This window comes from Urocitellus parryii, chromosome 1, assembly GCF_045843805.1.
Source record: "Urocitellus parryii isolate mUroPar1 chromosome 1, mUroPar1.hap1, whole genome shotgun sequence".
Classification (NCBI taxonomy): Eukaryota; Metazoa; Chordata; class Mammalia; order Rodentia; family Sciuridae; genus Urocitellus; species Urocitellus parryii.
This window is the reverse complement of record NC_135531.1, coordinates 219,517,523-219,531,996: the sequence shown is the minus strand read 5'-3', so window position 1 is coordinate 219,531,996 and position 14,474 is coordinate 219,517,523. Positions and strand designations below refer to the sequence as shown.

Genomic DNA, 14,474 nt, shown 5'->3' with positions numbered 1-14,474 from the left:
TTTTATTGTTCAGAATAATAACAACATAATGACTACAACTGTTATTGAGTTACTAAGAAGAAAGTTTATACCATTTTTTTTTCTAATTTTGATTTATTAGTACAAGTTTGTGAGCCCAGGTAGATGGCAACTTCATTACATGTGCAAACATGGTCAATGTGGTCAATAGTGACCAGATATTGTAGGTCTTTCCATAGATCTTTTTCTCCTTTTTCCTTTATGTTTTTCCTTTTTTTTCTAAATTTCCTTCACTTCCGATATGAACAAGTTGATTATTAAATCAATAACTTTGTTATTAATTTTTTTCTATTTCAATTGAAAACGTTTTTCACTGATGGATTACTCCTCTCCCCAACACATAAATACTTAACACCTGATGAGATTGTAACTGATTTGGAGGAATCAACTGCTTTTTATATTATTTTGGATTGGAGATTCTGGAATGATATTTAAGTTTTATGATTAGATTCTTGCAATAAGATGAAATTAACACTTGAGAGCACCTGGACACAGAAATGAACCACATGCAACTGTTGTCTTATCTCAAATGACCTCTAAGCACCATTATTTAATTATATTTTATCCTAAATATCCTACTATGTATCTAAGACTAGTTCTCTAAAAAAAATGCAGTTCATAATTAATAAAAACACAAAAATTGACAAAACTAGAAATAATATTACGACACTTAGCTGCAGCCTCATTACAATAAAGCAGTGAATAAAAATGGCCCAGAGTTTTTGAAAAATACAGTAAAGATGCTACTCTGATTTGGCTGCTAAAAACTCAGCTTTAATACAAAAACGGAGCTTCTGTCAAATTTCTTCTGTTGTGCTTCTATAGGGTCTTTAGGGTAGAAATATGGTTATGTTACTGAGATAACATTTTTAGTTGTTCAACCAGGACAATCACTAAGCAAACAAACCTATCCTCAAAATCCTCTTACAGTTTTCTCTGGTGTCTTTACTATGATTTCAATTCCTCCCACCTTTTTGTTGAAAATTTTTGTTTTTCTTCTGGACATTTTAAATCTCTTAATGTTCATGCAATTAAAATATGGATTTAAAATCTAGCAAAATGATTTATTTAATACTATACTAAGTAAGAATGACATTTCTTTGGGCATTTATCCTATTTACTAGTACTCACACTTGTAAATGTTACTGAAACATATCATTTCCTCCATAAAATTGAGGAAAGAAAATTTGAAAACTTTAATAAATCCTTCAAAATGCTAACATTTTGAAAATATGAAGTTCTGTACAAAATTATTAAATACATTCTGCTACTGAAAAAAAAAACAACTAAAATACAGCTTCATAATCGGCTATTTACAGAATCACCTCTGTTGATTAGTAATTCCTTGAAATTGTTCCACGAGTCTGCTTTTCTATTCCTGTGCCAAGTATGTAATGGACTTGTTCTATCACTGACTGAAGCCATTGACACATTCAACATTTCTCTCTTTGTGGTACAATATATTTCTATTGCCAAGAATCATAGCTTTCTCTTTCCATTACAACATACTCACTTGTCTATCTTCTCATGATGCCACCACTCCACAGTGTTAGAGTTATAAAGCATGTATGATACAGATGCTGAAAACTATTAGGCTCCTTCATTAGCTAAAGACCCACAGAGCTCAAAAATTCATGTACAGGATAAGTAAAAAATTACAGTAAATTATTAAACTTGGAATCCTTTAAACTGAATACCAAGTGTCTACTGTACTGTTTTCTACTTCTCTTGCCCATATTAATGCCTTCTGTGCAAAAAATACAGATAAAAAGTGGAATGTAAGATTATTTCTGAATGCTTAACTTCTACAGTCCTAACAGAATAGCTTCAATACTATTTTTAATTTATATATTGTTATAAAAAACAGAAATCTCATTTCAGTCACTTTAGATTTCAGCAGATGATAATCAGATCTGATTTTTAAGTTTTTGGCTGCTATAGATATGATCAAATGTGTTTACATTTGTAAGGCTTTCTAAAAGTGTTCTACCAAGTTGTAATAGCACTTTAAATTTCATGAGTTCATTAATTATAAAGAATGGAGAATTACTTATAATTCGATTATCAAGCAGGATTATCTATAAAATGACCATTATGTTTATTTAGTATTTTGGGTCCAAAATCCCTATAAATTTGTTTTGAAATGTTTTCCAAAAATACTCCTTTAAAGTGTATCTTTAAGAATATTTATAAACATCAGTTCTGAAGTATTTTGGCTCCAAATTAAAATGTGTGTCCTTTTCAATAGGCAACATTTAAGGGATGGATGGATATCATGTATGCAGCGGTTGATTCCAGAAATGTAAGTATTCTTTATATTATAAGTCTTTTTACTATTTTGATGAGGTGCTTAAATAAAATCAACAAAACAAATGAAATGAGTCTATGTTGGTTAAATATATTCAAGAAAAAATATGACTCAGGTTAATACTTGAGTATAGCAATGTTTATCAGTAAGATCTCATTAAGATAAATTTAAAAAGCATGAATTATTTTGAAAGTCAAAGGTAACATAAGCTCATCTATTTAATAAGTAACAGATGTTCTTCTTGTTAATATTTTTCTATTTCATTTCCTTTTTATCCACAAATTTTATAATCACTAGTAATTTTGGTTTGCAAAAGCAGGTATGAAAAAATATATGATTTCCATCAGTTGCTGAAAGGTATAGTTACCCTCCATGTTAAACAACATGAAAAGCTACAGAAACTGTCCTAGGGCCACAGATTTACTTAACAGTCTCTTTCAAATCCATTCTGCTATATGATGTCAATATCCATAAATTTATTAGATCCTTTGAAAATGTTGTTATCACACCTTTGCTAGTAGATTCCTCCAAGTATGTATCAGCTAAGATCTACTTTATCTGACCCCAATGTCTTCCATGTTTCAGTAATATAAATTGATATTCATGTTTATTCTAATTTTAGTCTTCAAAACATTGTGAAATTGAATATTTTCTATAGGCCTTCCTCTTTCCATTCTGAGTTGTCATCTGTTTTAATTCATGATCCATAGACATGACTTTAACATCTTCTGTCCCTGTAGTTTTTAGACTGAACTGATAGTTTGATTTTTACCTTTATTGAAGCCACAATACCTTTCCTTCTTTGCTGAGTACCTTCCCAATAGCCTTCAGAATTGTGTTATTTGACCATTAAATATATTTTGCTTTATGTTTTTGGTCAGTTTTAATTCTACCATCTCTAAAAAGAGTTGAATTGATCTGGGAACTAGGTGTAGCAACTCCTTACCTCTTTACTAGCTTAAAAGTGATAGCTCTATGCCTATTTGTTATACATACAATTTAGAGATTAAATTATGAATTGAGAATTTAAAATGAACTTTCCATTTATGTCTACTTGATCTGAAAAATCCAATGAATGAATATCATGTTGGGGTAGGATGTCAAACATACAAATGAATAATTCAGTTATTATTTGCTAAATACATTCTTGCATATGTAAATGATTGTTTCTAAATGTATTCCATATGTATTTGTAGAAGTAATTTTTCACTAATTTTTAAAATGCTAAATTTTATGTACCTTAAAAACCTTCCAAATTCATCACATTACTGTCCAAATAACAAAACATTAATTGTGGTTACAAAAATTAGATTCTACAGTATCATAATAACAATATTTTTCACATGAAAATATCACTAAAGGACTGGAGTTGTAGCTCAGTGGTAGAGCACTTGCCTAGCATGTGTGGGTCACTGTGTTCGATCCTCAGCACCACATAAAAAAATAAATTAAGTAAAGGTATAAAAATAAGATTATTAAAAATATATATCACTAAAGGATATATATGTATTTCAGAGATTATTTTTAGAGGTAGTTAATACAGGAAAAAATCCTGAAATATTGCTAAGTACAGTATTTTCTATACTCATGAAAAAGGACCAGTGATATTTCCCACATTAAAATATATTGTAATATTTTGCAAAATATTCTCCTTTGGTAGGTGGAACTGCAGCCCAAGTATGAGGAAAGTCTGTACATGTATCTTTACTTTGTTATTTTCATCATCTTTGGGTCCTTCTTCACCTTGAACCTATTTATTGGTGTCATCATAGATAATTTCAACCAGCAGAAAAAGAAGATAAGTATTTCTAATATTTTCTCTCCTACTGAATTAGAAAAATTAATATTTAGGATACTTTATTCATCAAATGAGTACTCAAATTCAGAGAACAAAGGGTTCTATATATGAACTATTTTTTCCTTCCTCCTCCTCTGCTATCAACTACCACTCTCTTTCAGGCTATAGAAAGCTGAGAATGAATGACTATTCACACACCTGTATGCAGGCTCACCAAATATCTCTGCTTTTTATCCCTATTTTAATTAAGAAATAACATTGGCTGTCTTTTGAAAGAAAATAATTTATAAAAATCTACAAAAAAAATCTGAGGAATGTTCTACTTTGCCATGTTTGTCCTTATAAATCCCCAGGCTCCTTTATCCATATCATCAGTTAAAAAATTACTAGAGGTTGGGAAGTAGAATAAAAGGGTGGATAAAGGCAGGCTATATTTGATCAGTGTATGTTGTATCTATCCATCTATTGAAGTATAACACAAAGCCCCACTAATATGTACAATTAATACATGTTGATCAAAAAGAAAAAACAGACTCAATCTTTGCAAGAAATTAGGCACCAGATATAAATTTTCTCTAGTGTTTCTTTTCATACTTTTTTCCTTCTTGTTTCCTTTTATAATGTCCATTTCTTTCTCCCAGATATTTAAGTATAAGCTATCACTTCAAGTCCTAAATTGTACAGATCTCTATTTGTAATTATCATTTATGAAGCTCATTTTATTGTTTATATATGTTCATTATAGAAAGCATGAAAAGTAAATAAATATTGTCACTTGGGATAACCACTATTCACATTTCATGTTCTTCTATTCACAATGTTTCTATGTATATTCTTATTGTTGAAATTCTTTTTTTCCATCTAAGCTTAAAATTTTGACATAAGTATTTTCCATTTTTAAGTCTTTATGTATACATTAACAGAAATTATTTAACCATTCCCTAACAAGTTGATAATTTAAATTCCTCCTAATCTTTAATGATTTAAATACTACCTTGTCAAATTTTTATATCCCATGAAGGAAAAAAAAAATAAACTGAGTTTTTAGCTATTCCTTAGGATAAATTCCCATAATTAAGTGTTTTCCTTCCCCAAAATAATGTAGGCATTTGAACTACTAGTAAATATATATAAATGTGCAAGTGGTGCTTGGTGTTCCCTTGCTGGTATCAAAACTTCTTTGATCTTAAATATTTAGTATTTGACAAGATGAAAGCTACAATTATTTTAATTTTTCTTACGAATTGATTTGAATGGGATTTCAAGTGTCTCTCAGCCATTTGCATTTTTTATGAACTGTTACATCTCATTTGCTTAGTTGTTTTTTTTATTATGTAATGATTGTTTTTTTTCCCAATACAAAACATTTCTACTCCTAATGCTAACATTATTCTCTTTACTAATAGCATAATCTTGCTAGTATCAAGTTTTTCCATTTAGTCATAAGCTTGTGTCCAGTCCTCTGTCCCTGCTCTCCTGTCCCACACTTGCTATACTTAGGATTTCTGATTCATCCCTCAACTCGTCCAGTTCTCTTTCCGTTTCTTTGGTTCAGTTCTTGACAGAGTCGAGTGACTTTCATGGCTAACTCCAAATCATTTTGCAATATAAATATCTTTAACTCTTTGCTAAATTTGAATAAGAACATCATTGTATTTAACTCAGAAAAGTAATATGTTGCCAGGCACAGTGGCACAGTCCTTGATTCCAGTGACTGGAAAGATTGAGAAAGAGGATCTTAAGTTTGAGTCCAGCCTGGGCACCTAATGAGATACAATCTCAAAATGAAAACTGGGGATGAAGCTCAGTAGTTGAGTTCCTATAGATTAAATCCCCAATACAAAAAAAAAAGTAATATATATATATATATATATATATATATATATGGAACTAAATATATATTTACAATCCCAGTGAGCCAAATTTTACCACTCCCTGAGTATATGATCTTGGGTAAGTGCTTATAGTTTATGGGTTTTTCTTCTCAAAATAATAATAATAATAATAATAATGTCTTTTTTAATGAATGTAAGAACTAAATGAAATTACAATGCCTACAAAGTATATTTAATTACTCAAATCCTCAGCATAAAAATGCTAATTGATTCAAAATTACATTACGTTTTAACTGTCCCTTTTTATTGTAATTGAAAAATCATGCACAAATGAACACAGTTTTAACCAGTTTTGATTTTTCTTTTCTATACTTTGGAGGTCAAGACATCTTTATGACAGAAGAACAGAAGAAATATTATAATGCAATGAAAAAATTAGGATCGAAAAAGCCACAAAAGCCTATACCTCGACCAGGAGTAAGAAATATCAAATGATATGGGGGAAAAAGTATACAAAACCAAAAATTTGTATGGGTTTTCTCAGAGAAAAGAAATCAGCTAACATTTCCAACAACAAAATTTTCTTTCACATTTAGAGAATCATTAATTCATACTTTTATGGTAATGGTAAAAAAAATTAAAAGACTGAACAAGATGACATATAAAAATGTACCTTTTTCTTCAAAAGATTTAGAACTACACAATTAGAATTCAAATTAAATGGCCAGAGAATGTGTAGACATCAGAGCTGCAGAGAGAATTAATTATCTATTTGTAGAGTAGTTGCCATTTAATGCTGGGAAGTGAGTAAACCTTTGGATGGGGCTAAGGTACAAGTAGTTTCCTACTAGATTAAGAAGTTGATGAATTGTTAAGTGAAATAAAATTTTACTTTCATTTTATATTTCCCTAGAAGTACTGAGTGTTTTGGAGAAGGAAAGAATTTCAGCAACTACCATTCATATTGACTATAAATTTAGAAATTACTAATGTCTTTTAAAAATCAAGGTCAAGGATTACATTTCAACATGATAAATAACAATCCTTGTATTTCCATGATGAACTAAACAAGCTGTGAAAATGGAGGGACCTTGCTCACATTAACGATTTTCATGACAATGATCTTTGAGCTTAAATTTGGAGGGAGCATCAGAGAAAATTCATAATGCTAGGCCAATAGTGCCTTTTGGAGAATGATGAGAAATATATACTTTCCTATGTTGATATTTATTACTAGAAGTAGAAATGAGTCAAAGATGTGTATAGAAAATGTAGGATACTAAATATCCTTAGATTTTTTTTATTGGCCAGGGAAATAGACAGATGATGGCCTTCAGTGTCTGACAGTGACAGAACTGGGGAAGAGAACTACAAATCAGTTACAAAACATGTGAAATTTTTAACATCAAAACAAGGAACGTAATTCTGGTCTGATTATCCCTGTGGAGGCTCAGCATTTTGTTTCTGACAATGCTAGCGAAGATTCTTTAGTAGGAGAAATATCAGTATTATCATATGTGGAATGTAACTGTATGTATCCTGAGATTCCCAAGTTCCCTTTAATAATTCTTTGAGAATAAAGGAAATTGAATATTAATATTATTGTACTAATAGTATTAATCCAACTGATCATGGGAAAGTTTGGTAACATCAAATCAAACAGGTTTCTCACCTCATAATTTTAGTATATTGATATGTATTTTGTTTCCTCTGACTGTTGTGTACAGTATGCAATGTTTCCTATTAGAAACTGTTTGGACAAGGAGTTGCTGTTCTGATGAATAGGTACAGATAAATAGTAATTTAGATAACTAAATTTTAAATATCAATGTACCATAAATCATTGCTTACTAAAATCAGGGTCAAACAGCTATAATGTACAGTATTAGACAGTGAATTAATGCAAAAATTGCTGATGCATATGCTAGTGTGCAAAAAAATAAAACTGTTGCTAAAAGCATTTATGTTTCTCTACAGAACAAATTTCAAGGAATGGTCTTTGACTTTGTAACCAGACAAGTTTTTGACATAAGCATCATGATTCTTATCTGCCTTAACATGGTCACAATGATGGTGGAAACAGATGACCAAAGTGAATATGTGACTAACATTCTGTCACGCATCAATCTGGTATTCATCGTGTTGTTCACTGGAGAGTGTGTGCTGAAGCTCATTTCCCTCCGCCATTATTATTTTACGATTGGCTGGAATATTTTTGATTTTGTGGTTGTCATTCTTTCCATTGTAGGTAAGAAATATTTAAGACTTCTCAAATTCAGTTTAAAAAAAAGTGAAAAGTAAAAACAACTTTGGAATAGAGGTCCTCCCAACATTTAATCACTGTGATTATTTTGATGCATTTCATCCAGAAGTATAATCAGGAAAGACATTACATTAGAGAAAAGCTGTGGAGACACCAGCATGATACTGTTGGAAGCTGGTTGAAAGATAAGGAAAAATAGAACAAAATGATGATAAAGACCAAGACTAAATGTTAGCAGATACAAAGATTTTCTACATTACCATAAAAATGAAGTTTTACTAATCATGCACAAGGGAAGTGCGGTAAACTGGAACTTCATTTCCTTAGTTATATACTTAAAAGCCTGGAACTTACAATAGACTTCATGAACAATAACTCTTTTCATAACAGATATAAGTGAAGGTCTTGTGAAGGGAAGACCTCTGTGTGTAGGCCTGAAATATTCACTCTCTCTTAAACAAGGGGACATCAGTCAATGTTTTACCATCCATTAAAGGGAACCTTTTTGGGGCAGATTTTCATATCATTCCCCACTCTGAATAAATTGGCCTTAAATCCAATTCATGTGTTATATATACTTTTGATCCCCAATCTAATCCATGACTATAATCCTTTCAACTCAAAGGCATTTAGATTTTTGAGCTTTTCTTCAGTATAGTCTTTATTTAAAAGGAAAATTGGAAAAAAGGTTAAGAAAAAAAAAAGGGACTTGATACCAATACCAGACACAGGGAATCAAAACAAACATCAACCTTGGATCCTTTCACAAATGCACCATAAGGTACACAAGCAAATATGTAAATATGAATATTATAATGGAAGCTCAGAAAAGCATCAAGTTCATAGATGAAAATAGCATCAAAAACTATTTTTTGATGGATAAAATGTAAAAAGAGGATTTATAATTTGGAAATTTCAGAAAAAAGAAATTATATTCATATAAATTTATACTAACATTATTGACTGCTGTTGTTCACCAGACTTGTGCATTTATTTATTTATTTTAGATCCTGACTTGGGAATGTAAGGTTAAAAATAGATTGTCAACATCCCTCAAAGACAAAAAAATACTGTGGTTCTTATGGTTTAATTTATTGTTGAATGTCAAAATCAAATCATAATATAGATAAGATAGATAACAGACATGATGGGTCCAAACGTTAACAATTCTTGAATCCAGATGGAGGGTGGTTTTGTATTTATTGTACTATTTTACAACTTTTCTATGATAAATCTAGATTATATCATTCAGCCTTCCACACCTGTGAGTTCTGCATCTGTGTGTTCTTTATAAATCATGGACAAAAAATCTTCAGAAAAAAAGTGCATTTCTATTGAACATATACAGACTCTTTCTCTTGTTATTATTTCCTATATAATAGACTATAAGCTACTTACATAGCATTTACTTTGCGTTAGGTATTGTAAGTATTTTAGGGATGATTTAAAGTATACAGGAGAATGTGCATAGGTTAAATGCAAGTACTATATATTTTATGGGACTTGATTATCCATGAATTCTGGTATTCTTGATTATCCATGAATTCCCAGGAAGGAATGAAAGGGAGTCCTGGAATCAGTACCTTGCAGATAGTGAAAGATGACTGTATTATGTATGAGTGATATCTAAGAAACATAATTGAATTTCAGTATTCTGAATTTACCTCAGAGCCTTAAAAACTTAAGCATTATCTCAATGAATAACTTTTTCACTAGTTGTATTCTCATTGTTTTTTTTCTTTTTTTCTTTCTTTTACTCTCATCATTTATTCACAGGAATGTTTCTTGCTGAGTTGATAGAAAAATATTTTGTGTCCCCAACCCTGTTCCGAGTGATCCGTCTTGCCAGGATTGGCCGAATCTTACGTCTGATCAAAGGGGCTAAGGGGATCCGTACACTGCTTTTTGCTTTGATGATGTCCCTTCCTGCCTTGTTCAACATTGGCCTCCTGCTCTTCTTGGTCATGTTCATCTATGCCATCTTTGGAATGTCTAACTTTGCCTATGTTAAGAGGGAAGTTGGAATTGATGACATGTTCAATTTTGAGACCTTTGGCAACAGCATGATCTGCCTGTTCCAAATCACCACCTCTGCTGGCTGGGATGGATTGCTGGCACCTATTCTCAACAGTGGACCTCCAGACTGTGATCCTAATAAAGTTAATCCTGGAAGCTCAGTTAAGGGAGACTGTGGGAACCCCTCTGTTGGGATTTTCTTTTTTGTCAGTTACATCATCATATCCTTTCTGGTCGTGGTGAACATGTACATTGCTGTCATCCTGGAGAACTTCAGTGTTGCTACTGAAGAAAGTGCAGAGCCCCTGAGTGAGGATGACTTTGAGATGTTCTATGAGGTTTGGGAGAAGTTTGATCCTGATGCAACCCAGTTCATGGAATTTGAAAAACTATCTCAGTTTGCAGCTGCTCTTGAACCTCCTCTCAATTTGCCACAACCAAACAAACTCCAGCTCATTGCTATGGATTTGCCCATGGTGAGTGGTGACCGAATCCACTGTCTAGACATCTTATTTGCTTTTACAAAGCGAGTCCTAGGAGAGAGTGGAGAGATGGACGCCCTCCGAATACAGATGGAAGAGCGGTTCATGGCTTCCAATCCTTCCAAGGTCTCCTATCAGCCAATCACTACTACTTTGAAACGAAAACAAGAGGAAGTATCTGCTGTTATTATTCAGCGTGCTTACAGGCGCCACCTTTTAAAGCGGACTGTCAAACAAGCTTCATTTACATATAATAAGAACAAACTCAAAGGTGGGGCTAATCTTCTTGTAAAAGAAGACATGATAATCGATAGAATAAATGAAAACTCTATTACAGAGAAAACTGATCTGACCATGTCCACTGCAGTCTGTCCACCCTCCTATGATCGGGTGACAAAGCCAATTGTGGAAAAACACGAGCAAGAAGGAAAAGATGAAAAAGCCAAAGGGAAATAAACAAAAAAAATAAATAAAAATAATTGGGTGACAAATTGTTTACAGCCTGTGAAGGTGATGTATTTTTGTCAACAGGACTCCATTAGGAGGTCAATGCCAAACTGACTGTTTTTACACAAATCTACTTAAGGTCAGTGCCTACAATAAGACAGTGACCCCCTTGTCGGCAAACTGTGTGACTCTGTGTAAAGGGGAGACAACCTTGACAGGAGGTTACTGTCCTCACTACCAGCTGACACTGCTGAAGACAAGAGACAAAGTGGTTACGCAGACTGTAGGGACCAGTTTAAAGGGGTGCAAACTTATAATTTGGGGATTGTTTAACATGAAACACTTTAGTGTAGTAATTGTATCCACTGTTTGCATTTCAACTGCCACATTTGTCACGTTTTTACAAACTCTGTTAGTGGATTCATCTTTTTTTTAATCCATATGTTGTTTGTTATATGTGACTATTTTTGTAAACAGGATTTCTGTTGGGAAATAGACTCAAGGACCCCTTTTACAGGTATGCCACCTGGGGGTCATGGCAGCCTCATGACCCTCCCACCTTCACCAAGACATGGTTTGCATGAAGGCATGCTGCACTTAGAGATCATGCATGAGGAAAAGAGTCACAAGGGAAGCCACGACAGTTCTTAAGCAGTTCTTAAACCTCATCTGTGTTCCTGGGAGGGTAGCTGGGTGATAACTGGAGGTGCCTTGCTGATCTTGTTTCATCCAGTCTAGCCCCTAGACCAAGTAGATTGTTTGGGGGTAAGTCATTAAGTCTTAGCAGGTGCAAACTTCATTCAAATGTCTGGAGTCATAAATGTTTTATTTCTGTTTATTGTATTAAAAACTCTAAATAATGAATACTGATCCTCACCCCCACCCCCCCCAGAAGACTGAATTGACCAAACGAATCCTTTATAAATTTCTGCTTAATCCTGCACTTTGTTTAGCCATCTTCAGCGAGGTTGACACTGTATATGTTAATGAAATGCTATTTATTATGTAAATAGTCATTTTACCCTGTGGTGCACGTTTGAGCAAACAAATAATGACCTAAGCACAGTATTTATTGCATCAAATATGTACCACAAGAAATGTAGAGTGCAAGCTTTATACAGGTAATATAATGTATTCCGTACCATTATAGATAGTTTGGATGCTATCAATGCATGTTTATATTACCATGCTGCTGTATCTGGTTTCTCCCACTGCTCAGAATCTCATTTATGAGAAACCATATGTCAGTGGTAAAGTCAAGGAAATTGTTCAACAGATCTCATTTCTTTAAGTCATTAAACAATAGTTTGCCGCACTCTAACAACTTTTTGGTTATTTTAAAATTTTAAGTGAATAACATATGGTGTATAGCCAGATTGTACAGACATGTTTAAAAAAACACCGCTTAACCTGTTAAAATGTGTTTAGAATTTTATAAGCAAATATAAATACTGTAAAAAGTCATTTTATTTTATTTTTCAGCATTATGTACATAAATATGAAGAGGAAATTATCTTCAGGTTGATATCACAATCACTTTTCTTACTTTCTGTCCATAGTACTTTTTCATGGAAGATATTTGCTAAACAAGAAATGAAAACAAGACTGGGTAGTTGTAGATTTTGCCTTTTTATTATTATATTTGCTAATTTTAGATTATTTCATAATTTTAAGGGGCAAAAAATAGGCTCACGACTCACATCCAAATTATGCTTTGCAGTTGGAAAGGGTGTAAAATTTGATTTACATTTTTGGTAGTGCCTGCATTAACTGATTGAAGGTAGTGTTTATTTTTCATTTTTGCCTTTTTTTCCTCCTAACTTTTCTTTATGCTTTCATTTCCTTGGAGTCATGCTGCTTTAGATTGCTCTGAGTATAATGTTGGCTTTGCAATTTTTAATTTTTTTCCACAAAAAGAGAGAGTAGTAAAATTGTCAATTACATCAGGACATTTTGTGTTTCTTACAGAAGCAAATCATAGGCTCCTCTTTTTCTTAAAACTACTTAGATAAATTGTATTAGTGAACTGCATGCTGGAAAATGCTACTATTACCCTAATGATGCTAACCAACATTAAAAATGTGCAAAACTAATAAAGATTACATTTTTTATTTTATTGTTTGCCCATTTAATTTTGTTAGCAGTATTTTTCAACCGGATGGAGATATTTTTATTTTATAGTTGGGGCAGAAGGAGATCTCAGTATGTGCATGCACACACACACCACAGGGAGACAAGAAAATCTAGAATTGAATTGAAACTGGAGGGAAAGACTTCTTTGGAACAACGAGAAGCAGAGTGTGATCTCTGTTAGGACAAAGAATGGGTGCCAAAGCATAAGCCAGTATCTCTGGGGAAAAAAAAAAAAAATATAAGAACAAGAACAATGGTGGATGGCCACTTGAGCTATAAAAAGAAGCCTTTAAATTTTTATTAAAAAAATTCAAAAATGCCATATATAAGTAGGATATTTTTTGCATCTTCAGAAATTTTCTTCATATTTCCCCATTCTGCTGTATGCATAAGGACAGTGAGATTTTTGCATTGCATCAATGGCTCCTCCCACCTTTGAGTTCCCAGTTGTTTGACCGGTGGGAAGCTCTTGCAGGAAAACACCCACACTCCCAACCCCATCTGAGGGAGAAGAATATTATTTACTAGTTTCTTCTTTGCTGGGTTGCCCTGGATAGGCAATGGCTGCATTCCTCCACTGAATGTCATATTGTCCTCTCCTACAAATGGGGCTGCTTTTATTGGGGTCAGGTAATCCTTAGTCCTCTTGTTCCTTCAGGCCTGCTGCTGGCCTGGGAGTGCTCTCATTCCTCATGGCTTTCCCCTCACCATGCCCACACCTTTGTAATCAGCCTCTGTATGAAAACCTTCTCTATGTCTCATTTTAAGCACACTCTCTGTCCCCTGTCTAACTAATAAAAAGTGTGAAATAGCTGGTAAGAGTCAGAAAAGGCCAAGGTTTGCTGTGAGTTAGCTTCGAGATCAATTGACTGTCTTTCATAGGTGGAAAAACACTGACTGGAGGAAACATAGGGAAATCCAGTGCAGAATTCACATGGACATGGAAAAGTTACTTGAGTAGTACAGAGAGTAAAGTTAACAGTCTTAACAAATTAATCTAATTTTCTGAGGAAAGAGAAGCTTTTGCTTGTTTATAGGCTCGTACTATCTCAGTTTTAGATCAAGAAGGGGAACATGGCCTTGCTCCAAAAGGAAACAGTAATGTACAGTGCTTCTCCCACAACTTATTTACCCCATCTGTTCATAATATCATCACCCTAAAACAAAATGACAA

General features: G+C 33.0%; 1 protein-coding gene across 3 annotated transcripts in view; it reads left to right on the top strand.

The window, feature by feature from the left end:
- Scn1a (sodium voltage-gated channel alpha subunit 1) overlaps positions 1-11,176 on the top strand; it is an 86,987-nt gene extending 75,811 nt beyond the window's left edge. For all 3 annotated transcript variants that reach the window (XM_077798670.1, XM_026411092.2, XM_077798665.1), the window contains exons 22-26: positions 2,267-2,320; positions 3,987-4,124; positions 6,332-6,436; positions 7,937-8,207; positions 9,999-11,176. In XM_077798670.1, the coding sequence (XP_077654796.1) occupies positions 2,267-2,320; positions 3,987-4,124; positions 6,332-6,436; positions 7,937-8,207; positions 9,999-11,176 (1,746 nt within the window). The remainder of the gene's footprint in view (positions 1-2,266; positions 2,321-3,986; positions 4,125-6,331; positions 6,437-7,936; positions 8,208-9,998) is intronic.
- The last annotated feature ends 3,298 nt before the right edge of the window (positions 11,177-14,474 follow it).